Source organism: Perkinsus marinus (genome assembly GCF_000006405.1).
Source record: "Perkinsus marinus ATCC 50983 genomic scaffold scf_1104296951054, whole genome shotgun sequence".
NCBI classification, from domain to species: domain Eukaryota; phylum Perkinsozoa; order Perkinsida; family Perkinsidae; genus Perkinsus; species Perkinsus marinus.
Genome location: NW_003209437.1, coordinates 67,979 through 92,012, shown reverse-complemented (window position 1 = coordinate 92,012; position 24,034 = coordinate 67,979). Strand labels below are relative to the sequence as shown.

Below are 24,034 nucleotides of genomic sequence, written 5' to 3'. Positions count from 1 at the left end.
GATGCGCGAGAGCCACGTTACTCATTTCCACTTGTCTTCGAAGCTCCTCGTTTTTAGTCGCCAACGCATGAAGGGTAGATATCTTGAGGCTACTTCGAGAGCGCGACCCATCAATTGGAGAATGACCACTCCTCCGTCTAGGATTCCCAAAGGGAGCACCCATAGTGTACCCTGTCGGTGGTGTGGGGAGTAGGGAGGACTCGGGAGAATTCCAGGGCTAGGACCCTCAGTAGCACCATCACCAGTCTGCGCCATGAGGCCATGGACGGTCAACAAAGCCCGCTGCTCACCAAGCACTTTCTCATGCTGCATGTCAACCCGGGCAGTGTCCATATCAGAAGCCTCACCTGGCTGTCTTAGTTCCTCCAAAGAATGTGCATAGGTACACTCGGGGTCGTTGCAATGGGGTTTGGTACACATCTTAGTCCTGGCCAAGTTGGGCTTTTTGAAGAGCTCACTGTCATAATGAGCAAAAGTACAGGAGGCACCGTAGTGACAACGACCCTTGAGGAAGTGCTTACAAACACGTGTTTTACGTAGTTGTTGGCGGATGGTCGATTCCCCTTCACCAGTAGGTGGGCCAGCGTACGGCGATAAGACAGAGGATGCGGAGGGCCAGTCAAAGGGATCCGATAGGGCAGCCCCAGGGGGCTGCGGCGACAAGATCTCCCACGAGCTTGTGTCGAACTCAGAAGGGACCTCCATCTGGGCTAATCCAGCCGCGGCTGCAAAGCGATTTGTTGTTCTCTTCTTCATCATGATTGTACACAGATAAGAACTACAGACAATAGTTGTGAATAATGCTCGTCCTGTCATACCGTCGACCTTCACGATGCTACTTAAGTAAACGAGCCGAACTAGCAAGTCCAGAGGAATATTCAATATATTTCCGACGCAAACTGTCTATCACTTACTGCGAGGAGCTATCGGGAACGCGTGGGCACAAGTGTGACGCGGAACCAGATATGAAAAAGCGCGCGCCCAGACACTATAATAGATCGGGGACATAATGTCCCGGACATCCCGTCGCAGCTTATGTCCCCGAGATAACTAACAGTTCTGCGGTGAAGAAACAATGTTCAATAGATTACACGTAAATCGACTATTTTGGGCAGTACTTCTCGTCGAGGACAAGAACCTGAAACAAAAAAGGACTACACCAATCCCATATCATCAGTGAAAAAGAAAGAACAAGGAATACAACAGGGCGCCTCCTATTAGCAGAGAGGCACTTATGATGGCCAACGACGTACATTATAATGTTTTCGACCGTCGAAGAGCATATGACAAGTAATGGGCTCCTCCATATCCCTCCCATCATTGTCTGACACCAAGACGAAGCTGAACCCAGCCCTGCGAGAATCCAGACACCCACTTCGTCTCCGAGGAACGTCCTTTTCAATCGGTGGAGCGTGAAACTTGTAGCACAATACATATTTCCCAGTCTGGCTCTTGGGAGCATCTTCATGTTGCCATACGTAGACATCGCAGTTGTAGATCCTGCCAAGATAACGAGACATGGTCACGCGAGAAGAAGGGACCTAGCAGTACATGGACGTAGCCACCAGCTCAATCTCCCCACCCCACGTGTTGTCCCGAAGGAGGTTGTTGCAATAGCTGAAGACAAGCAAGGCTACGAACTACACGCTGGGGAATCGCTACTGGTCGAGCGTCCGTGAATTAGACTCGGCTTTGATCCAGTCTTCGAGGGTAAGGCCATTGAGCTGAGAGTAATCCTATGCTCACACCGAAGTTGCACAAAAGTTGGTGACAATATGAAAATTCAGATAAATTTTCGGGAAATTACTGTTGGTTTCTGTAAACTTCCACCCGAATTCGCGAGGAAACTCTTGAGCTCAGCTGAGGAAAGCGAACATATTCCAACACGGGTAACTCACTTTCACAGTTGAAGCATTGTGCCTGAGGAAGCCTGACAGCTGGCGTCGTATAACATGCTGAGGCTTATTCAGCCAATACCCCAGCCCATGGAAAAGGCAGGAACCATCTGGAGGCTGGCGGATCTGACTCGCACAGTGGAGGTAATCCGATATAGAATCTTGGCGTTCACTCACCACGCGGCAAATCTTCTCGGACAGCGTCGAGCGGCCGATTTCAAACCTGAGTTAGAAACTCGAACACTGTTGACGCTGGCCGCTTTCGAGTAGATGAGCATTTAAGAGACGCTAACAAACAGAGAAAGACCTGCGCTATTACGATGTTTTCCGTTTCATTGCTTTCCTAAGCTTGGGGTCAGAAGGTATCCACTCCCCACCGTCATCATCATCATCAGGCTCCTCATCATCATTCACCCCACTAGCTGTCGTCCCGGGCGTTCGAGCGGGCTGGTCAGTAGCTTTCGACGGCACATCCCCGGCCTCAGGTGCAGCGCTAGTTGCCTCCACCTTTGCTTCCTGGTGGAGACCTTCCAGCTGAGACTCCTACAAACAAATTCGTGGTGATCTTCGAAATGGCAAGTACTTTGAAACAGCAACAGATGCACTCGCGAAAAATTTGATCCAACAGTGTTTTTCAAGCTTCGGTACTACGACAAACTACTCCCCCCAGAGTGAGCGTTGAACCCTCTTCCCCTAGTACCAACTCGGGTCGCCTGGCTATTTTCAGTCGCTGTTGTTCTGTGAGTGTCTTGCCGCTCTCCGAGGCCTCCACCAGTTTGTAGATATCGTGAAGCTTCTTCTTCACACTACGAATTTTTGCTCGACGTTTTTGACCAGGCGCTGCCTCATCTGAAACCGGAGGCAGTCGACATCGAGAACCAACGCAAGAGCCGATCCGCCGACACTCCTAGTGAACTACCTTCCATCGCTGTGGTCTTTATGTTTTCGGCCTCACTCGGCGCTGACTCGCACGCCTGTTCTTGGCCCGTGCTCTGTGGTCCATCCAGTGCACAATTATCAGATCCTGGAATAGCGTCCTCTGACTTCTGCGTGTTCTGAATTCTCTGTATTTCATCCAGCAAATCCTCTTCCCGAGCAAGCTTCGCCCTGAGAACACTCAACAATTCAACTGTAGATAGATGAGCAACCACAGATTTGCATTCGTGAAACACACGTCCAGCCATCTTGATCAGAACTAACGAGAGCGACCGCGTCTTACCTCTGGGGGCCAGTTAATAGCTCTTCTCTAATCTCCCCGTTTTCTATCTTGTTACGCAGAGCCCTCACCTCTCGAAGTTTCTTATTCAGATTCCGCAAAAGTGCGGTAGTGTTAGAGGTCGACATACAGATCGATGAACTTATCACTTCTTCCCTTCGGCGAGATGATTGAAGCACACGTCCTTTCTGTGGCGCGAACGACTAAGGCCGTACGACTTTCGAATGTGAAACGTCCCAACTCCATCCAATGCAACGCAACACTCAAAGTCGTTGCTAACCACAATCACTAACAGCAGCATGCTCATTGTCCCTCTACCTTAGAATCACTCAGAGCTGTGTTCCCGTTGAGAGCCTCCAGCTGAACAAGCACTTTTACTCCCACGCGGCCCACACGATGACGGTAAAACCACGACAACAATCTTACTTTTTGCTCACACAACTTGATAGCGAACTTGTATATTCGGGCTTGAGCTTCTTCATTAGACACTTTGTCCACTCCCACAGGATTACAACGAATCACCTACACTACGTCACACATCCCAGGCTCGCCAACCGGTACACTACTTCTTTCGTCAGGTACTTCAGCACCTGATCCAAAGACAATCATGCCAAACGAACAAAAACAACCATCCTAGAATCGGTTCGTCGTAGTCTTACTTCGTGTAGCTGTTGCGGTATCTGTATTTGCTCGGGGCAAAAGATGCGTTCCCCAGTGGCTTCAACTCCCGAAGGCTCCATGTTTACTTATACTGCCGATCACAAAACGCCCACTTCCATCAGCAACGCGATACATCGTCACGGGCACACATAGAAACAATGCACTGCACTTGTTAGCGATCAAACGACAGAGTTGCCAAGCACAAGCACGGGTGCCGACAGCACCGCTCAGTCTCACAGTAGAAAGATGCCTGCCCTAGCAATGGTCATTAATGTAGCTCTCGATGTTGAGGTGAAACTATTCATCTGAGACACTCCGACATCCGCGTGCTTTGAAACTGCTCTCCTTACGCTGTCAAGGCGTTGAGCTTTTTCTCACCGAGGGACAATTCGTAGGTCATATTCAGCTTCTTCGCCTGAAGCGATTTAAGTGAAATTAGTCCCAACGTTTTTCGCATCGTTATGCGTTACATCGTTGATAGCATCCTCAACTTCCTTCTTAGTAGTAGCCACTCGAAGCTGCTCGCGGACGGACTCAGGGTTGGGGCCAGACGCGACAACTAAACCAGCATCGTGGATAAGCTATCCTGAGAAATGCCACTGCGCTCACCACTGCTTTCACTCTTCCTCTTGTTCTTCAACTGTGCTTGACGAGCCTTAGCCTACACACCACCACTCGGAACTTCCTCCATAAGCTGATGTTCTTACCTCGGCAATCAGTTGTTGCAGACTTTGCTCCTGAGAGCGACGATATGTTGACGCCGCAGACTTCTTATCGGTAGCATTAGAGGAAGGTGATACAGCTGCCTTGTCGCCCTTAGTGAGGACCGAGGAGCTAGGACCAGCACTTCCAGGGCTGAACATGTAAGAACATACGTAATAGCCAATCACCAGGAAACATATCGCAAACTTCAGTCAACCTCACCTCCGTTGGGTCTTGCGACCCTTCTTATCAGTGGAGCTCGACTGAGTTTTCGGGGAGGAACTGTTACGCTGCTTGGGAGAATCGGTCGTAGGCGTGTTAGAATCAATACCCTGAGGCGCCTCCGTGCTCACTCCAAGTAAATACACTCCTATCGCTCACCATAGTCAACTGGTAAAGCTGTGTGATAACACTGACGAGTTGCTTCTGCTCCGACCTCTTCTGGGCAAACTCCGAGTGTTGCTCTTCATACCTGGCACATTACGATTGAACCTCGCTACCACTAACATTGCGACATACTACCTCTTCGTGAGATCAGATATCCTCTTCTTCAGCTCCTCATTCTCCTTCTCCAGATCTTCGCCGTTCTTACCTACACAATACTACCTCAACGACCATCACGACCATCAATGACATACTCGGGCTGTTCTCAACGCTCTTCTTCCCCTTGTTCTTCTTATTCCCACTGGTACTCTTGGGTGTCTCCTTAGGTGACTTCTCGGTCACACTTCCTTTCGAAGCACTCGCCTCTTCCTTCTCAACCTCAGTCGGCGTAGTACTAGTCTTTGTCGCTTCAGGAGTTCCCATCTCAGTTGTAATTGTTGAAGTGACCTTAGGTTGGGACACCTCAGGGACTCCACTTTCAGCAGACTTCTTCTCCTCATCTTTCCCTTCACTAGTGGACCGCGCAGCATCCTCCTTCTTAGCCACTGCGGCCTCATCACTGCCAGTTGCTGCATTGGTCTCAGACGTTCCCTTGGGCTCTTCCTCAACTTTAGTAACCGTAACACTAGTAACCTCCACTCCTGTATCGGTTACCTGAAACAAACATTCCCATGATTCATCAGTCGTTAGTCCCACCTCTTCGGCGACTGCGACGGTGGATTCCTCAGCCGCCTCTTTCTTCGGCGAGTCAGTTGTCAGCTTGGATAGAAACGAGAACATATCCCTCAGGGGGCTTCAGAAAAATAAAGCACAATACTGTAATACACTCGAATCTACCGAGGCCCCATAGTAGTTGCCCAACACTGCGCTGCAAGTTAACAAAATAGCCTACGATCAAGCCTAGACGGGCTGCAAAGACCAAATGAAATGATACCATCACAATAAGGACTCAGCCTTGACCAGGAGTGGAGTGCCGTAGCGCCTCCAACAACTGGGCAAATAACCATTACTATTTAAGCATGAGCAATAACATGTCTCCAGGCACCCAGCCAGAAGTGTACGGGAAGTCTTATAAGCACCAATACGAGATCAACACTTACCTAGACCCGGAGTAACGGCACCTCATCGAAGGTAGTCTCACTCACCAAGTAGAAAAGGAGTAGTAGGTCTGGATACGAGGCCTCTGGAAGCCGTACATGCGGTAGTCCATCGATCTGTAGCGATCGAAGCACATCTTCTTACACTCCAGTTCAACAGGGCGGCATTCGGAGCAGCTGACAAGAGTACGTAACAACTGAAAAACCTTCGCAAACTGCGCTCACAATTTATCCTGGGGATGCATCCAAGTGAAGTCGTAGCGTCTCTGATTCATGAAGCGCGACTCCAATGACACTGGCCTCGGCGGCTTAGTGCCCTGGTGCTTCAACTGAGAGGCAGATAATCGATGATTATGTCAGAGAACAAGTCCCGGCAAATACCGTACCTCTTGCAGATCCAGGTAGGCCGAATAAGGCGTGGCGAGGGTGCAGCAGTAGAAGAGGAAGAGCAAAGCTGACACGAAGCACTTACGCTACCGCAAGGGGCCTATTGTCGAGCCTACTCTTTCTCTCCCACTCAGTCCACATACCAGAATTCTTACGGAAATAGGGATCCATATCAAGGATGAACTCGCGACGTGAGTGCCACCTGAAGAGAAAGGCAGTGACAACGCAGTTGCAAGCTCCTACGACCCTACCTTGTGAGCATTCCCGTAACATCAAGCCAACGAAGGATTTTTTGGTTCAGGGTCTCGCTGGTGGAGATGTAGCCGATCCTCTGCACGTGACGTGGGACCCCACGTGGGCAGCTACGCAGAAGCGACGACATTTATGAGGATGTCCGCGAGCGTACACTGAAGGAGTCACATCTCAACTAGCTGGGCGCTCAAGTCACATAGCGACAAATACCCGAAACCTAATGGGCGCCCCCTGGTGAGGGATTCAACACAGCAAATACGTAGGTGTGGTTACACGTAGCAGAAGGAAAACGTAAAAAGTGGGAAGGCAGCGGGTAAGCTCAACCACTGATATCATCACAGAGTGGCCCCGAACGAGGCATAGGCTAAGGAATCTTCGACATTCGATCTGAATGGCGAGATCTTATCAACTCTTGCAATCTTGCGAAAAAACTCAACGTCAACTTTACAGTGAGAAATGTTAATCTCGCTCGCCCTAATTCAGCAAAGTGACTGTTTCGTCCCCGCGATCTAGTGGAGCCCTTCTCCTTAACGAACTCTATTTACGTTCACGGTACATCAAGTGGCTTGATGTGGGGACATTGAGGCATCGTCACTATCGTCGCTATCGCCGAGTTCAACCGGTGTAGAAGCAGCCTTCCGCATCGTAGACCCTTGCCTAGCGAGCCCTTTCACGGCCCGCTGCATACGCTTGCTGTGCACATCGACAACGCGCCCACGGTCAAACTTCGGCGCGAAGTAGTCTGTTATCCGCCTCTGTATCATCGTTGACTTCTCCTTCTCCAATACTGGCCTCAGCAACTGGTCAACCTGACGTGACCGAAACGATCCCCAACCAATCTATGAATTCAAATGCCTACCGATTCCTGCGTCATGTCAGTGTATCTGCTCATAAGACTCTCGATTTCCAAGACATCCGGTTCCGCCCATGAAAAGGGCTCCTTGCTGTCGTCCACCACTGGATTGCTCAGAGCATCCCAAACCTGCCGCAAATAACACATGATCGAACGCCAGAGACTCAGCGCGTCACATCTTGTCGAGGAAAGTCCTTCGGGAATGTCCACGTGGACCTGTAACCGCCATGGTCTCTCTTGAACTGCCGAAGTTGCAGAGAATCGACACTTTCCTCGCCTGCCACCGGCGCCTCGATCTCCTTCGGATCCTCCGACACCAATGCTGATGCCCAAATACGAAGCTGCAGCAACCTGAATTTTGCTTTCCTCCAGCGGCAATCACATCACATTCCTCACCTCTCCATGCCCACATATCCAGCCTGTATGATCTCCAGGGCATTCACCGCGCCAATTCCAAGCACTCCAGGAGTGTAATCACAGCCTAGTAGCATCGCCAATGAAACCTAAACCTCTATGCTCCATTGCTGATGCCACTGGCAATATGACCTACCATCGCGTCGTGGTCCCTGAGCCTGTCGGGCATCCTGCTGCTACTATACATTTCCACGTACATCGCGTCAAAGTACAGTCTCCGGAGCACCACTTCCGCACCGTACATCAATGTATCGCTATCATCAGATATCACACCATCTGCCAGGCCCTGAAAATCCATCATTGCCAAGTCATCCCGCTGCTCTCCTCTCCTCACATTACGGACCAACGCCACACACTGCGCCTCGGCCTCACAAGGAGCATCCACCCAAGGGATGCCGAAGGCTGTCAACAGAAGCTGAATGTCCTCTTTTAGCGCTCTGAAATCTACCTGAAGAAAAGCCCCGTTTTCCTAGGGCAGGAAGAGGCACTTACCTCAGTTTGTTGCTTCGCGAGTTTGTTAACGTTATCCTCTAGTAGTTTCTCCTCGACCCTCAACTTGCTCTGTAGATCATCAAGAGCCGACAACGGGACCTGCACACCGTTCAAAGGACACACTGTGCGACCGCAGCACCGACCTGGCCCCCTTCCTTCCGCCCTCTATACCTCGGCTTCGGCATTCCTTCAATATCAATCATCTTCCGTTCAATCTCCACCAGAGCATCTATATCGACGTCATCCAGCTCATCCAAGGCAGCCCTAGCTTCAGATGACTCCTCCCTAGCCACCTTCTCTACTGGTATCGGTTGACCAGTCCGTGGCTTCGGGAACCAAGCAGTTCCAGATGCTTCCTCGACAGCTTCGCTACTTGGTGACGGCTCCACATGCTCCAGCACTTTACTTTCAACTGCCGACATGGGCATTGGTCCCTCCCGTCGCAGGCTTTCCACTCCAGCTCCCAACTCCTCCTCAGCCGCTGGTGAGTATCCATCAGGCTCGTGAGTATCCGATATGAGCACCGACTGCTCTGTGATGCTGGCCACTGATGGCGCTGAAACCGACGCGGACCGCGACCGACTCAACGAGGAACTCTCGATCAGCGGTTCATCTGTGGGCGACAGAAACTCGACAGCTTGCGGAATGTCATCTGATTCAGGGACACCCATCGTCACTGGCAACTGAAAAACGCCTGACCGTCACTGGCCGCCAAATATCCCACAATCACTCACCTCAGCTGAGCTGTCGACAGGCTCGGTCCTTGCCGTGGCATTAGCCTCCCTTCTCCCATTATCCTGATACTCTAGCACGACGCTAGAGTCTATTCCATCGCTTCCGCGGGATTCACCAGGACCTCCAACGAGCATTGTTTTGTCACCATCACTTTTCCCCGAAGCTACAGTCTCGTCACCAACTTCCATCGTGACATTCCCTATACCATCATTTGCAGATATCAGAACAGGTACGCCTCGACTGCCATTTTCGGGAGAGCTTGGTATTCCATCTGGTGCCCTCTTCCTCTTGAGGTTTATCTTCAACTTCCCTATCCTCCTCCCCATCGGACTGCGAGTAGCCTCGATGTTTCCACTCACCGAAATAACACGGGCCAAATGAGAACCAGACGGCCCCACATTGTTGTCAATGCATCGAACGCCTTGGGGCTCCTCGTCAGCGAACATGTTATCGAAATCGACATCGGATGAGTCACTGCCATCACTCAGCGCACCGTCACCAGCAGCCTTCGGCACTTCCATCTTCACTTCAATTTTCACATCTCGCTTCTCCTCCTCGCAAGTAGGACTACCGTCCAAAACCTCCTCCAACGTCTGCTTCAGATCAACGTCCTGCGTGGAAGCATACTTCAAGTTGTCGAGATTATTCATATATTGACTCCGCGACTTCTTCCTTTTCTGACGCCATTCGAATTCCGGAGGAGGCGAAGGAGGTGACGGCGAAGAGGTTACAGCCTCAGGTGGTACATAAATGCCCTTGGCAGAAACGTCCTCTCCTGACCAACGATACTTCATCCCTCCAGAGTCGCCCAGCAATCATCAATATTACCTTTGGCGGCCAACCTATGCTCTTCTTCCTCCTTGGCGATCTCCAGCTTGGTTTTGCTGATCATCTCATTGACCCGCACCAACTCCATGAATTGCGCGGTATTACTCGCACTGTGGGAGAAAAAACCAAAAATGTTCACGCAGACCCCTCATGCCTCCTCCCTGCTGAACTTACAAAGCGATGCCTTCGGCCCCAGCGACTGCCTGGTGATGAATCGCCCTCGCACGGCCATCATTCATGACCTATACCACAACACACAGCCAAATGGAATCCACTGCTGCTAGGCCCATCCTCCTCATACTACCTTCTCCCTCACTTCTAAGAGCACTTTATAACGGACCATCGTCGGCAGTTGAGCTACTGTATCGAGATCGTACCCGCCGCTCTTGGAGTTGTCATCCTGGCCTTGAACCATGTCCTACTCAGCGTCACATACCCGCCACCTCATCGCACAAGCGATCGGACTACTTCCAGCTCCCGTACTGCCTCTTGAGACACCTGAATGTCATCTAGGCCCCTTCGCTCCGCTAAGAACCCGCGGAAAGCGGAAGGCACAGCCTTGTTATATCTGAGTAAAGCGAACTCATACTACATACTCCCTCGGCTGAATACCTCCATCGTCGTCTCCTTTGACTCGGCTCATTACGTCGCTCCTCCTCAGAGCTCGGCACGCCGTTCAAGGTCCTAGCGCTGCTCCACTCACTATCGGACGAAGAGCCACTGCCACTGCTGGACGAAACTGATATGCTGTCCGCTACCTCAGCGGCCGTACCTGAGGTGGAGATATACGACAAGCTACAGACTCACATGAGATGAGCTACTACCCTCCGGCTCAGCAATCTCAGCCGATGGAGACGAGCCGCTACTCTCGCCCTGCCTCTCCTTGTGAACCTTAGATGCTGCCTTCTGCAAAAGCCTACATCAAATACGGAACCACCAGGTGCTGTCAACGAGCAGGGAGGTGTAGTGCATTTGCTATCCACCTGTTTTTCACTAGTTGTTGAGCAGTCCGTCGCAGTCGCGCCTCGGCTTTTTCCGCGTCCCTAGCTCGCTTGGCTATTGTATCCCTCTTCAACTTCGGCGCCGGTCCGTCGAATACTATTATAGGCTTGACCTTCAAGAACAGTAACTTGCATAAACCTGAGGGCTCGAGCCATGGCCCTCCAGGACGGCTCGACGATCATTTACGTCTGAAAAACCCCAGCATGTGAGGCCCCTTCTTATTGGGTGGCATGGCTTTGACGAAATGGTACATCCAGATGGAAGCATCGATGGCCAATATCTACGGACTCCAGTTGAGCTCCTATAAGATCGGTGAATCAGCTTGCCTTGTTCGCCATAACATCCAGAGATACTCGGCGGCCATAGGGAGAGACTAGCTGCCATAAGCCGCTAACTCCCATGAAAAGGAGGCCTCCAACTACTCCACTGTTTGAAATGAATCCGACTCCCGCCGCCCTATTAGATCGCCCCATCACCCTCACTCAGTGAGGCTCACTGACTCACGCAAGAACATCAGAAAGAGTGCATGTAAACTACATCGAGTTCGCAAACGTCGTCGAGCAAAACCTGGTTTAGGAATTACTCAGATTAGCTCATAACCACGGCCACACATATAACCTGTCAATGTGATCGAAGCAAGGGCTCTCCCCTCGTATGCATTTCGATTCAGTCAGCATGTGATTCCTTTATCACCGGTGTCAGCAGAGCGTATTCAATTACTAACGGTGCCGGTAGAAACAATATCCGTTATATATTCACGGAACTCGTGCTATGAGATGGCAGAATTTTTTGCTTGGGAGGAACTCCCTCACCTCGAATGACGAGGAGGCGTCCAAATGCTACTAGTCGCTCTTCTCATTGAGGTGAGACTAGATGTTATCTAAGACTCTTTACTGACAGAAGTTCATGGGCATTTACGATATTCCCAGGGCCGCACCATGCTGAGTCGTTATTGAATCTTACCTTGACACCATCATGGAGAACCACACAGAAAGGCGGAAGCGAGGCGGCATATGTGCGGCATTTGTCATCAACGACGACTCTTCATCATCACTTAGTGCACCACTCCTGTAAAGTATAAGCATCTCATACGCCTCACCGCCATACATCATTGCCACATAACGGAGTTTCGGCGTGCGCGTTTTTCTTTCGAACAACTCTTAATTGGACAAATACTGATATGATGCTTTTACCTTTCAGCAGGCAGGGTTGTATCGAGGAACAAGTGATATCTTAGGCGTTTATCTGCGCGAATCGCGAAGCGTCAATAAGCCAAAGCTGTATACTTCATAGTACAGTGTCCCAACCCTCAGAAGGTTTACGCGCTAGTGGAAAATGGAGAAGTCCTTTTCGAGTCCACGTCACGATGAGTTGATCTTCTCGTCACTCTGGTGGATCGAAGTGTAGGTCCAGTGACAGCCTATGACCTGAGCTGTGCCCGATGGTTACGAGGTGGGGTCAGTTTGAATGTCGAATGTCGAAGTCGACAAAGTCGCTGCCGTGAAAAAGGCTGTTCATGATGGCACGGTAGGCGACCAGTAGATAATAATTCAACTCAACTGCCATGGTATGTCCTGATGAAAGATGCCATCGATGCGCTAGGATCGGCTGGTATCGGCCGATGTAGGATTAGCCACATTCGCTACATGAAGCGCGATGTCATTTTGCTTAGATAGGTTACCGTGGTAGACCTCTATAATCCTAAGGCACTTATCGCGTCCTCACTCCGTAATCGATGGTGGCAGATGTTCAGTCTGACGGAACTATCACTGTCGTCGACGCATGCGCCTCTCCCTGTCTAACGTGATGCACATTCCTCGGTAGATGAGGAACCGTGAAGTAAAAGGTGTTATGGTGCCCATGGAGTTGGCTCCAAAGCGGGCTGAAGTGCTGCTGGATTGGTTGATGAAGGCCCAGCCCCTACTATGAGTTGGAAAGGCCTCATGAGCGGTGGCCCACCCCTCAGCTGAACATAGCCCTGGTATCAGTCCAGAAGTGCATGTTAGTGATTTCAATGGGTAACCACGTGAATCCGAACTGCAGCGACTCAGGCTTACTTGGTAGATTCCAGGGTATCACTTTTATCAAACGATTACTAACGTGTCTCTCTAAACGTTGGTCTTGCCTTGTTAATTATGCTTGTGGACACCTCTGAAGCGCTTGCTTTGAATGTTTTATTATCGTCCTGTGAAGGGGAATCCCGGAAACTCCACACGAGCGGTCACTATGAAAATCCTTGTGCTACTCGGCAGCCTTGGGCTAGTGGGGTGCTTGGTAGCTTTCTCCCACCGTATCACCAGTGCCAGTATAAAGCAGGTGAGCATCCGTTTTTCCACACGTGGCACCAAAGACCCCAAAATAGTCTCACGAGCATCAATTATTTCTCTTTCTATGGTGACATGCTGTACTTGTTCAGGTGCAGGATGACGCGGATTCGGTAAAGTCGAGCATGGAAGGTTTGCGTAATCAACGTTCATAACAACTTATGTGCAGCGAAAACAACCCTTTGTGGATCAGGGAGGGATGCTGAACAGCTGGATGCAAATCTTCGCACCATTCACGAGGATTTGAAAAAAGCTGTCGGCGCCCAGAGGGAAGATCGAAATCAAGTTATGTCCCTCACTGATAGCCTAGGCGGTAATCAAGCTTATTCTACCCACTCGTATCATCGAGTCAGGTTTGGACCTCGCACAACTGAACAAGAAGCTCACTTCCCTGCAAGAGGAAGCCACCCGGAAGTTCTCTTTGTTGGAGAGAGAAATCGCACAGACAAGAGAACAGAGTAGAAGCTTTGTGAACGAGGTGTCGAATGGAAAGGTCGATCATATGAGGTAACCTCCAATAATGCTCGTATAATGGGAGCCGGCTCAGGCTTGTGGAAGACCGTAACGATCTTGAGGGCCGACTAGCAGCTGCCGAGAAGAGACTGGCAGATCGTTTGACGGCACTCGAAGAACTGGAGAAATCCAGACATAACCCGAAGGATGTCCAGGAGGCCTCTTTACTCAAACAACAGGTGCGGATCGCGGCATGCTCAACTGCAGCCACGTTATGCCACTGAGTCAGATCCAGGCCCAAGATGCACGAATCAAAACTCTTCTCGCCGAGAGTGCGCATCCAGTCAGGGCCCCTGGGCTTTTGCTGTGATGCTCTCGTGTAGACCTCGTGCCGATTCACTATCGATGAATTGGTGAACATCGCCAGACTGACATGACACCTGTATGGGTTAGTTGTTACCTCGGTCTCTGAAGGTGCAAAAGATGTAAGCTTTTGAGTTGCGAGTGTAAACACTCCACGCTTTGTGGATACAGCTTCTCACTAAAATGAGAATGTTAAAAGCCAAAACAGTGGTTATTACAAATATAGCATTCCCTTTCGCCGCACAACAACATTGTCAACTACAAGGTGGGCGAAATCTTGAGGAGTGAAGAAATCTCTCACCGTTCAAATTTTGTGATTTACTCGATAATATCCCTCGCTACTACCACGAACACAACATATACAATCAAACAGAGAATCTTGGTTTGAACCGACACTTCAAACCCAACAGCCTGTTAGTCGAGCCACGATTCAGTAGCTGCAACTCACAACATCTCTGGGTGCTTAAAATAATCCTCGACACTACTCACGTGCCAGACTCGGCAGCGCATACACGAGCAGCAACTCACTAGTGACACCGTGATAGTAATGTGGTACATGGAATAGGCGAACATAACACGTCTCTATCTGGAATTCTTCATAGTGATTTCTATAAACTGGCAGCAATAACGGTGTTACGATCAATGTGGGGTGTATTGACAATAATGAGAGTTCAAATCTTATAGACTATCAGGGAGTGTGTGTGCCACTGCATCCGCAGTTCTATCACTGAACACACTGTGAATTACGACGATATGCGCATGAACGCAAGCGACACATGACGCGATATCGAGGTAACTTCCGTAAATAATTCATTCGACAAATACTAGAAATAACACCTGCAACAGATAGGACCTCAGCTTCGTAACGTAGGATGGATCGCTAGGCGCTCGGTGGGCGCTACGATTCATCACACAAGTCAGATAATCACCACCACTAATACTGCAATACATAGTCGTTTAATAATAACTACGGCCCTTGCCCTTACCGCCCTTCCCACCACGGCCCTTGCCGTACGGGCGTCGATACCCTCCGAAGGGTCGACGCTGGGCAGCAGTCGCGCCGAATGTCTCCTTATCGGTAGCTCGCTGTTTGGCCCTCTGATCAAGAATGGCCGGATCAGTCGGACCTTGATTGCTTCTCGCTCTACGGTCAAGAGCGTCACAGGAGATGTCGTCAAAGAACCCTTTATTCTTACTGTAACCACTTCTGACTGTGGTACCAGCGGTAGACACAGCACTTTCGTCAGGCTTCTCAAGCTTGGACGCGTTGCCAGCATAATCGAACTCATCCTTCACCTCAGCCTTGGCTTCAGGATTCACGTTAGGGACTAATTCACCAACAGGACCTGTACGGGTAGGGGGTCTCCTGTGAGGTCTGTCACTGCGACCATAACCACCAGAATAACCACCATAGTAGCTACCCTTGCCATACCCCTTTCCATATCCCTTGCCACCTCCGCCGTACCCCCAGCTACCACGATCTTCCCAGCGACCACGACCACCGCGATCATCTCTCTGCTGACGGTTGCCACCACCGACCTTGGGGGCTTGGTTCATGCTCACGATGGCTGGATCCGTCAGAGGACCAGTCTTTTGACCAGCACCTTCTAACACAGTGAGATCCTTGATGTCCTTGCCTCGGAATATGATGAAGTCATAGACCTCGTCGCTCGGGGGAACGTGGGGGGTCTTGCGGCCCTCGGTACCAGACGACTTGACGTTTTGTAGAGCTATAGTAGACTCCTCGGTGTTGATCGTGTAGAGTATGCCTTCGTAGCGGATCTCGGCGTTGGAGATGAGGGAGATTCTACTCCCGATGTAGGGTAGTGATGAACCACTCATGAGTTTAAGCTGGTCGAGTTAACAACGGAAACGCTCAGCGAGCTTTCAAAATCTGAAAGGGGATACATCACAGACCATAAAGGACCGATTAATCATCAACGAAACCGACACAGGCGATGAAGAGAGTCACCAGCAACACGCAAACACAAAGTAAAACGTCAAGTGAGTCCATTATGGATCAACCACTATACATCTGCGCAACAACTCCGAAGACACATTCAGAGTTGTTACAACGAGGGCGTGGAGAGAGCTACGCACGCATGCGCATCTTAGGGGTACGTCGTACGCTCTTCGAGCGAGAAAAACTTTGATAGATCACCTATCGTCGCACAATTCCACCACACTAACACTCGCTGACAATATGGTGCAATGCTTCCTCGAAATCTTCCTCACTAGCACATGGAAAACCACGAATAGTCTTTGGAGAATCGATTTTGGGCGGGCGAGAGTGCTACGATTTGATACACTCTACGGAACTCCTTACGGCTGTCGTGATGATATCCCCCTTTGCTTCGTCATGCCCAGCCGCTTTACAGACAGGTGTTCTAGAATAGTACTTTTGATGCGAGTGATGCATACTGGCTTGCACGCTGGATAGCAAAGAGTTAGTTAGCTCTACAAGTCGATGAACAGAGTATATTCATCCGACATGCAAAATTCAATAACCAAGCTAGCTCGACGAGAATCCTTCACGGTTCTACTGAGCGCTCTCAGCCTACTTGCTGTTCTCCGAGGCTCCCTCTGCACCTTCATGCTTGAGCCTCCTAGATTGCGCCCGAGAATTTGGAATCATGCGTTGTGTGTTGTGTCTTTCACGCATTCTGATTCAGAATTTCGGTAATCCTCTTCCTCGCCAAGTTCGTGACACCAGCGGCAGCTCTGTCAGTCGCATCGAGTAATTCTGATATGATATCAACGACCGGTCTCCTAGCTTCGTCGATGCTGCGGCGCACAGCTTTGAATGCGACGTCCTGTCTGCTTGCACGACGTCCATTCACTGCCGCGGCCACTGCTGCTGCTGCTCTCAATGAAAAACTGACCCCTGAGGAACAGGCTGAGAAGCAAAGGCTCATCAAAGAGCTCACGAAGAAGCTTGCAGGTATGCTCTCTGGAATGCATCACTTTCAGGTCCCGTAGATCGTGGTCAATCGCTGCTTTGCTGCTCAGGTCCTCTGGCTGACGAGAATGGCAACGTGCCCACTGGGAAGGACCGTCCTATCGCTATCGAAGTGGATGGTCCGAGCCACTTCTATGCGAACAGCACCAAGTAGGATCTCGCTCGATCTTTCTCCCCGACCATGTTTTCTCGGTACAGGTACACGGCATACACGAAGTTGAAACACCGCCTTTTGACGCGAATGGGCTACAAAGTCCTGCACGTGCCGTACTTCGAGTGGAGGAAGCTCCGTGGTGCGAAGGAGAGAGAGGAGTATATGCGAACCAAGCTCAAGTGAGTCATGAGATTCGAACCAAGAATGTCTATCAAAATCTTGCAGGGAGGAACCCACTGAGTGGCTCGATCCTGAGGATGAGAAATACTACATGGCCCGACATGCAGAGATGGTCAAAGTCGTTGGAGAATCCGAGATCTCATCCGAGCCTACTCCGCAAGCCATTGATAAGGCACCATCTGTTTCTGGTGCTAGCACTCCTAAAAGCACTTCTAGCGGTGGACGTGGTATTTGATTTGACCGGACTGCCGCGTCTCTGACTCCCGTGTACTCTTTCAGTCCCGTTCGTCCCCCCTCCTCCACCTCCCCCTCGAGCACCTCCGCCACCAAGACCGTAGCCACAGTAGATAGGAGCGTTTCCGGGCATGATTCAGTCATAGTTTCATCATAATTGTCGTTCACTCTGGTCGCGGTTGGTGCATAATTACAAAAACATATGAGGATTTTATGTGATGCGATAGTGACGTTTCAGCTCATTCGCTGTTGTCGAGTTCAGTGGGATTTGTCGGGGCTACCAATCGGACGACATCTATGCTAATGATCACGAGTACTAAACGCCACACGCATGTTGAGCATCTTAGAGTATGTGGCCATCACTATTATTCTCTCGTTGTTCGGTGTACAACCTGAGCATGTACACGTTGTACAATATCGAGCATTGTCGCTGTATAGGAGAGTAGCTTTATTAGGTGATGCAACAATGTCAATCGATCTCTCAGCGGTGAGTCCGTTCCGTCGTCGGGTATATGAAGCGCTGCTGGAAGTTCCGAAAGGGAAAGTCACCACGTACAAGGAGCTCTCACGGAGGATTGATTGTCGGTAACGCGCATGCTGTGTTCTCCGACACAACAGTGTAGTTGCAGATCCTGCCAAGCTGTCGGTCAGGCTTTGAAGTGCAATCCCTTCGCCCCTGATGTTCCGTGCCATCGTGTTGTGCGAGCTTCACTTGATATTGGTGGTTTTCATGGCCACGTCGCTACGGATTCCGTAGTAGCGGAGTAGCTCGTCTAGTTCGATAGTACTCTTCACTGTGTCAGAAGGACGTTCAACGAAAGATAGCTCTCCTCCTCGAAGAAGGCGTTGTATTCGTTGATGACAACACCCGAGTTCGAGTCAGTTCCGAGTGTCTATACCATTTCTGACTTTGCCATGCACGTAGTTTTCCAATCTCGGCTATTGGCTTTGATTTTCATACTGATGGGCTCGCAGATGACTGCGTTTCTCTGGCTTCGAGCTCCCCTCTCACTATTGCTTCCGCCTGTCTTGCAAATCGACGTAGATTGGGGACGGGTACTCAACTCAACAAGATAGGCCTTGAGAGCAGCTTATTCAATTCTTTATATACTTGAAAGTGTTCCACATGAGTGCCACATGAGACGGTTCATGCAAGGGGTGCATGAAGATACTCACATACGACGCGCGCAACCAAGGAGGGGAATCCACCAAGATGACCATTGGCCATCGCCGAGCTTCTCGGCCTTCTGCTACTGATAGCTTCATCTTTGGTACGGCTAGAGCGTTAGATGATCTAACTATAAAATCAATCTAACTTAGATTGATTTTTTTCGACTAACCTCCACTTGTGCGGAGTGTTCAGTTGAATTGAATCAGGCTGAGGTTCTGCCCTGGCTACGTGAACTGCGTTTAGTGACGCAACAATTTGTATAATGAACTACAAGTGCAGCACTTGTAGTTCATTTGTAGGCCAGTTTCAGTTGTTTTTTTTATTTCAGTTGTTTTGTAAGCACTTGAAGTGCTTACAAAATTGTGCTGGAAGTGAGCTTGTGGTCAAGCGCAATTGGTCCTTATTTCCGATTGGTATTCGGTGAACTTTTGTTTCCGAATTCATGAATCATTTACATCTAGTCGTTGGTTGTCGTAAGTCGGAACGAAAACTTCGACTACTACGCCTCGATGTCGGAGTTTTGATCATCATCACGGAAGATACTTCTTCCGTGAGTTGTAGCCTGACGACCCCTATGTTGCATTATCCAGAGGCAGCAAAGACCCGCGAACTCCCGAACAATCTTGAGTATTTCAGAATGCCTTCCCATTGTAACAACTCGAACACTGCGTAGCTGGATAACATTTTCTATCACAAATTCACACATCGAATATCATAGTGTTGTGGCCTGACCCACGGATGAAAGAGAGAACCTTTAGACATTAAAGGTTGCTATTTACGTTACCAGAGTAAATACTGCCAATGATGAGCAAATGCGAAGGTCGATCCATCCACGCTTCAACTTTCGATCACTGAACCATTTCGGTTTATCATTGTCTTCTCATCATTGTGACGAACTCCTCGAAATCAATTTCACCATCACCGTCAGCATCGACCTCATTCAGGATTTCATCCAGGTGCCCTTCGACTATGTCACTGACAGCTCCATTATGAAGGACTTGACTGAGCTCCTTCCGAGTGATCTTTCCGTCTCCATCGATGTCAAAAACTCTGAATGCTGCCCACAGGCGATCTTCTTGGATATACTTCTTGCCTAAGTTAGGAGAGGTACTAGCGACAGCGTTACAATCCACACCAAATTATGGGCTTCACGCTGATTTCCTTACGATCAAGTGTAGCCGCTATGAACTCGGTGTAGTCGATGACGCCAGAGCCATCAGCATCCACTTGATTCATGATCTCCGTCAAATTATCCGGAAATTCTTTGAGGTCTGAATCAGATATCAGAATTCACTTTCTGGACACTTTCAGCCAGATGAATACGAAACAAATGTCTCGGTTCTAACTTTTGACGCATCACGACGAGTGTCGCGCCTCCGTTGTGAGCAGAGAACCGTTCGATCCCTACCAGCGTGATTTATGCCCTCCACGATTTCGTGCACAGTGAGCTGCCCATCACCGTTCTTGTCGATGGAGATGAATATCTGCCTCAGCTGCTCAATCTCTTCGTCTGGTAGCTGCTGAGCAATGATGTGCAACGCAGCCTGAAAATGTGCAATTCTGACGCATGCACTCGGACTCGGATTCACCTTCTTGAGTTTATTCTGACTGCGGAAGGACTTCAAGTTCTCTATTTGCGCCCCTTCCAATGGCATTCCCTGGGCCTTAGGAGCCTTGTTGCGTACCCATATGTGGTTCAAAGCTTGCTCGGCTAACGAGGAAGCGGGAATACACGATACACCAATCATTCCGCGACAGAGAAATGACAGGTGTAAGCTTCTCTTACCAGTATAACGATCTTTAGGATTGATCTTCAACAGCTTCCGAATAAGGTCCTTGGCATCTTCAGATACTCCCTTCCAATCAGCAGCGTTGAACGTGTAGTTCCCCAGCCGCACTTTAGTGAGAACGTCAGCATCAGTCTCGCCATAGAAGGGAGGGTAACCACACAGGAGAATGTACCTAGGGTCGACTTCATCGAGGCATGCGGCATTTCGACGAGAGCGATTTACTCGTGAAACCATACCACTAAGAGCCGTTGGCAACCGTACATATGCGAGGAGAGATGCAAAGCAGCTTACATTATAACGCCGCAGCTCCAGAGGTCACATGCCTCATTATACTTCCCACCGAGTACTTGCGGGGCAACGTAGTAAGGAGTGCCAGCCTTGGTCGTCATGGTATCATCTTTGCCAAACTTCGTGCTAAGGCCGAAGTCGATGAGTTTCAAACAGGACTTCTCAAGCGGCTCTTTTGTGGAGAAGAGAAAGTTCTCCGGTTTCAAATCACGGTGCATTATATGGTTCTCATGCATGTAGTATATCGCTCGGAGGATCTGTTGCATGACGATAGCCGCCTGGACTTCAGTGAAATGCCCAACTTCAATAATCCGATCGAAAAGCTCGCCTGAAGAAGCAGTGATGGAGTCGTACTTAGCAGCAATCCTTACCTCCCGTGCAGAGTTCCATGACGAGATAAATGTTACGATGATCCTCAAATGTCTCGAACAGTTTTATAATATTGGGATGATCAAGCATCTTCATAATCGCTATCTCTTGCTTGAATCGATCAATATTCTTCACATGAGACTTTGATATCGTCTTAACTGCACGAACCTGATCCAACTAGCGTGAGTCACAGACACTCATTCTTGATATCGGGAACGCCAAGACGATCAGAATTAGCGCTTACCGCTGCCGTAGATTTATTGGTTGCCTTGGACACCGAGCCGTATGAGCCTTGACCCAGCTTCTTCCCTTCAAGGTCGTAGAAGTCCGTTAGCGTGCCTCTGTTGTCTACGATGAAGTTGGCTCGAGCGAAGCCTCCTTCAACAACCTAAAAGTCAGCGATCAGGGGAGAGTAGCTCGACGAGGAAGTGACCTCTTTCTGAGGGAAGTTGCTGCTACTGCCGTGAATTGTGGAATTAGGTCCCGGCTTGGATCCGCATACATTCCCCATTTACACGGTGGATAAAATAGTCAGCTAATAAGGGCAAGGGACAACCAGGTCTACTGGGTAGACCATGTCGTAGGACCCCGAAGAAACACGCGGAGGGAAGGAGAGAAACTCGATTAGGTCAGTTTCTGCGGCAGTAGCCCCAATAGGAAGCGATTCCCATCCTCATTCCTCGAATTCGCAGTCGTAAGAAGCAAGTAGACTGCTACCGACGGAGTTGCGCAATTGCGTTGAGGAAGCTCATGATTTCCTAAGATAGCAAGTATCGAAGAGGCCGTTCGAGGAGGCGCCAACAGACGGTGTCACTAAACTTGATGTCCTAGATCACTCTTTGACAACTTGTCACTAAATTTAGTTACACCAGTTCGCCCAGCTGGTGGATATCCAATCCTGCGCTACTTGAATAACGTTCTTATCTAGGGTAAGTTACCGCATTAGACTCGGTAGGGGTTTGCACTCGCATGAGAGGCTCGGGTTTCGGGTTTCCCGGGAATAAGAACCTTCCATTTTAATGTAGAAATATTAGTCATTCACGAATCCATGTACTGACCAACTCGTTATGTTCAAGCTGCTGAGAGTTGGTACGGTGTGATATCCACTATCGAATTGGATGCTAGTGAACACGTTCATCACGGACAGTTCTGCCCTTTTGAGTGATCGCCCTAGGAGTCCTGATTCAGGACCATGTCATGCTCGTGTGCACGGAGTTGACAGTAGGGAAGACGGGCATGTAACGATGGAATAGATAGCAAAATCAATACGCCTCACCTCTTGACAAGCAGTAAGTATGACAAGCCTACTGACCGTCGCAATCCCTACCAATCCACTGTCCCCAGGAGGCATCGAGTAGCACTAACCAGCCGCAATGACTAGGCTTGTCACAGACAACGCAAATAACACTTGTGGTAGTGCCCCGACTGGAGGCTCCTACGAGAGGAATCTCTGGTCATGGAGGTTCTCATTAACTCTGATTGTGTGGAATTATGAGCTGCATCCTAAGTCCAATCGTCATTCTCTGGGAATTCGACGAAACCCTACATTCTCTAATGCGAGCCCTGCCAAAGCCATGTACGTCCGAATGTACATTCGTCACTATAAGGCTAGGTCGGCAACTTGCTGACAGCGAAGCTCATGAGAATGAGTAACAACAGAAGTAGGAATGTGGAGGAGTTCGTATCAGACTCACTCGCTGCCACCATAGTCCTCAGAAGAAGCGGCAGGACAATTTGACACATCACAGTCTTGCACCATTAGAACAGTGAGGCATATCGTTGACCCTGTAGTCATCTGATTTCAATGGGGTCTAGGCGGACGTCAAGCGAGCCGTAAAAAGTTGAGTGGTGGTCGAGCGGAGCGATCAGAGCCCGTGGGGAGTCGCTTTGCTATGACAGGGCCGAACTGGCGTCGTTGTGGAGGTTGTCAAACAGAGCTTTATGAGCTCTCTGTGAATTACGCATTTTCCTAGCCATACTAAAACGCAAAAATACATACGAGTGTCAAGTCTCTGGGGATGAATCTTTTCCCTCAGATGGTGATGTTACAGGAGTAGGCTTAAATGTATACTGTACCAATAAAGGACGTATTCGATCACGCCAATGCTTCCTAATAACTTCTTCGAATTCAATCGACCCACTGGTTCCACCATGGATGACAACCTGAAATCAAATTACACAGAAAGGGTAACGTCGGGGAGTACTGTCACGAACTCACCTGTCCACTTGGAAAAACTAATGTGTAAATTTCGGGTCGTCGAGGCTCCAATGTTGGTCGTTGCGTTCCTTCAACAGAACATAAAATCAGGAATAAAACTCAGTCACATACCATCTTCCCCAAGTCCATCACTCAATCTGCTGGCTGCACTATCCACACGGGGGCCTGAAACATACAACTGCCAGCATTTGCCTTCTCACTAGCATACGCTTGTTCATAGGAGACATAAGCACATGCAATTCAGGTTCATCGAGACCACCGTCTTCCGGCCGTGGTCGCTTGCTAGACGGTGAGCCGCTCTCACCACTAGGGGACTGAGGAACCGTTGCTGGTTGTTCTGGTGGAGCCGCAGCAACTATGAAGGAGAGCGATTTGAAAGAGTGGACTCAGACAGCCTACCAGGTGGGACCTCGTGGACGATAGTCACTGCCACAGAGGTTCCTGAAATCCCTATTGATGGATCGAAGGCGACCCGGACGCAATTCTCTTGTTCGAGTATCTTGTCCTTAGCCCTGAAACGGAATGTGATATGCCAGCTGAAGCATCCTCCTCACCGCGCGAGCTTCACGACGTCTACAACATCCGGAAATCTCGCTACAGCGACCAAGTTGACG

At 49.7% G+C, this 24,034-nt stretch overlaps 10 protein-coding genes across 10 annotated transcripts; 3 read left to right on the top strand and 7 right to left on the bottom strand.

The window, feature by feature from the left end:
- Window positions 1-21: 21 nt before the first annotated feature.
- Pmar_PMAR008726 (hypothetical protein) lies at window positions 22-705 on the bottom strand (the record flags this gene model as incomplete). The annotated part of the gene is made up of 1 exon (XM_002777745.1): window positions 22-705. The coding sequence occupies one exon, from the start codon at window positions 703-705 to the stop codon at window positions 22-24; it is 684 nt and encodes a 227-aa protein (XP_002777791.1).
- A 397-nt stretch (window positions 706-1,102) lies between these two features.
- Window positions 1,103-3,239, bottom strand: Pmar_PMAR008725 (hypothetical protein; the record flags this gene model as incomplete). The annotated part of the gene is made up of 11 exons (XM_002777744.1): window positions 1,103-1,138; window positions 1,254-1,324; window positions 1,376-1,500; window positions 1,552-1,617; window positions 1,663-1,724; window positions 1,899-2,021; window positions 2,073-2,118; window positions 2,215-2,438; window positions 2,596-2,744; window positions 2,815-3,002; window positions 3,115-3,239. 11 exons carry the CDS (start codon window positions 3,237-3,239, stop codon window positions 1,103-1,105), a joined length of 1,215 nt encoding a protein of 404 aa, XP_002777790.1.
- Window positions 3,240-3,414: 175 nt separating this feature from the next.
- Window positions 3,415-3,851, bottom strand: Pmar_PMAR008724 (hypothetical protein; the record flags this gene model as incomplete). The annotated part of the gene is made up of 4 exons (XM_002777743.1): window positions 3,415-3,471; window positions 3,538-3,633; window positions 3,678-3,701; window positions 3,771-3,851. The coding sequence occupies 4 exons, from the start codon at window positions 3,849-3,851 to the stop codon at window positions 3,415-3,417; spliced, it is 258 nt and encodes an 85-aa protein (XP_002777789.1).
- Window positions 3,852-3,979: 128 nt separating this feature from the next.
- On the bottom strand, window positions 3,980-6,723 carry Pmar_PMAR008723 (merozoite surface protein, putative; the record flags this gene model as incomplete). The annotated part of the gene is made up of 15 exons (XM_002777742.1): window positions 3,980-4,076; window positions 4,122-4,186; window positions 4,242-4,330; window positions 4,381-4,432; window positions 4,479-4,626; window positions 4,696-4,805; window positions 4,855-4,945; window positions 4,996-5,065; window positions 5,112-5,511; window positions 5,554-5,650; window positions 6,003-6,131; window positions 6,180-6,283; window positions 6,341-6,408; window positions 6,458-6,543; window positions 6,593-6,723. The coding sequence occupies 15 exons, from the start codon at window positions 6,721-6,723 to the stop codon at window positions 4,073-4,075; spliced, it is 1,644 nt and encodes a 547-aa protein (XP_002777788.1). The 3' UTR covers window positions 3,980-4,072.
- Window positions 6,724-7,056: 333 nt separating this feature from the next.
- Pmar_PMAR008722 (hypothetical protein) lies at window positions 7,057-11,149 on the bottom strand (the record flags this gene model as incomplete). The annotated part of the gene is made up of 17 exons (XM_002777741.1): window positions 7,057-7,402; window positions 7,453-7,575; window positions 7,623-7,787; window positions 7,843-7,949; window positions 7,997-8,146; window positions 8,195-8,308; window positions 8,353-8,451; window positions 8,496-9,035; window positions 9,087-9,862; window positions 9,916-10,025; window positions 10,090-10,157; window positions 10,220-10,333; window positions 10,384-10,483; window positions 10,528-10,687; window positions 10,740-10,831; window positions 10,899-11,055; window positions 11,104-11,149. The coding sequence occupies 16 exons, from the start codon at window positions 11,147-11,149 to the stop codon at window positions 7,560-7,562; spliced, it is 2,814 nt and encodes a 937-aa protein (XP_002777787.1). The 3' UTR covers window positions 7,057-7,402; window positions 7,453-7,559.
- A 1,937-nt stretch (window positions 11,150-13,086) lies between these two features.
- Window positions 13,087-14,064, top strand: Pmar_PMAR008721 (hypothetical protein; the record flags this gene model as incomplete). The annotated part of the gene is made up of 6 exons (XM_002777740.1): window positions 13,087-13,233; window positions 13,334-13,379; window positions 13,435-13,554; window positions 13,595-13,748; window positions 13,789-13,933; window positions 13,984-14,064. 6 exons carry the CDS (start codon window positions 13,087-13,089, stop codon window positions 14,062-14,064), a joined length of 693 nt encoding a protein of 230 aa, XP_002777786.1.
- Window positions 14,065-14,458: 394 nt separating this feature from the next.
- On the bottom strand, window positions 14,459-15,899 carry Pmar_PMAR008720 (Glycine-rich RNA-binding protein, putative; the record flags this gene model as incomplete). Its single annotated transcript, XM_002777739.1, has 1 exon — window positions 14,459-15,899. One exon carries the CDS (start codon window positions 15,897-15,899, stop codon window positions 15,015-15,017), a length of 885 nt encoding a protein of 294 aa, XP_002777785.1. The 3' UTR covers window positions 14,459-15,014.
- Window positions 15,900-16,783: 884 nt separating this feature from the next.
- On the top strand, window positions 16,784-17,824 carry Pmar_PMAR008719 (hypothetical protein). Its single transcript, XM_002777738.1, has 5 exons — window positions 16,784-16,998; window positions 17,067-17,166; window positions 17,215-17,349; window positions 17,396-17,577; window positions 17,630-17,824. Exons 1-5 carry the CDS (start codon window positions 16,806-16,808, stop codon window positions 17,686-17,688), a joined length of 669 nt encoding a protein of 222 aa, XP_002777784.1. The 5' UTR covers window positions 16,784-16,805; the 3' UTR covers window positions 17,689-17,824.
- A 207-nt stretch (window positions 17,825-18,031) lies between these two features.
- On the top strand, window positions 18,032-18,518 carry Pmar_PMAR008718 (Methylated-DNA--protein-cysteine methyltransferase, putative). Its single transcript, XM_002777737.1, has 3 exons — window positions 18,032-18,169; window positions 18,214-18,337; window positions 18,388-18,518. The coding sequence occupies exons 1-3, from the start codon at window positions 18,051-18,053 to the stop codon at window positions 18,490-18,492; spliced, it is 348 nt and encodes a 115-aa protein (XP_002777783.1). The 5' UTR covers window positions 18,032-18,050; the 3' UTR covers window positions 18,493-18,518.
- A 1,106-nt stretch (window positions 18,519-19,624) lies between these two features.
- Pmar_PMAR008717 (Calcium-dependent protein kinase, putative) lies at window positions 19,625-21,713 on the bottom strand (the record flags this gene model as incomplete). The annotated part of the gene is made up of 9 exons (XM_002777736.1): window positions 19,625-19,848; window positions 19,922-20,026; window positions 20,164-20,299; window positions 20,345-20,466; window positions 20,542-20,717; window positions 20,837-21,161; window positions 21,205-21,370; window positions 21,447-21,590; window positions 21,636-21,713. 9 exons carry the CDS (start codon window positions 21,711-21,713, stop codon window positions 19,625-19,627), a joined length of 1,476 nt encoding a protein of 491 aa, XP_002777782.1.
- Between the last annotated feature and the right edge of the window lie 2,321 nt (window positions 21,714-24,034).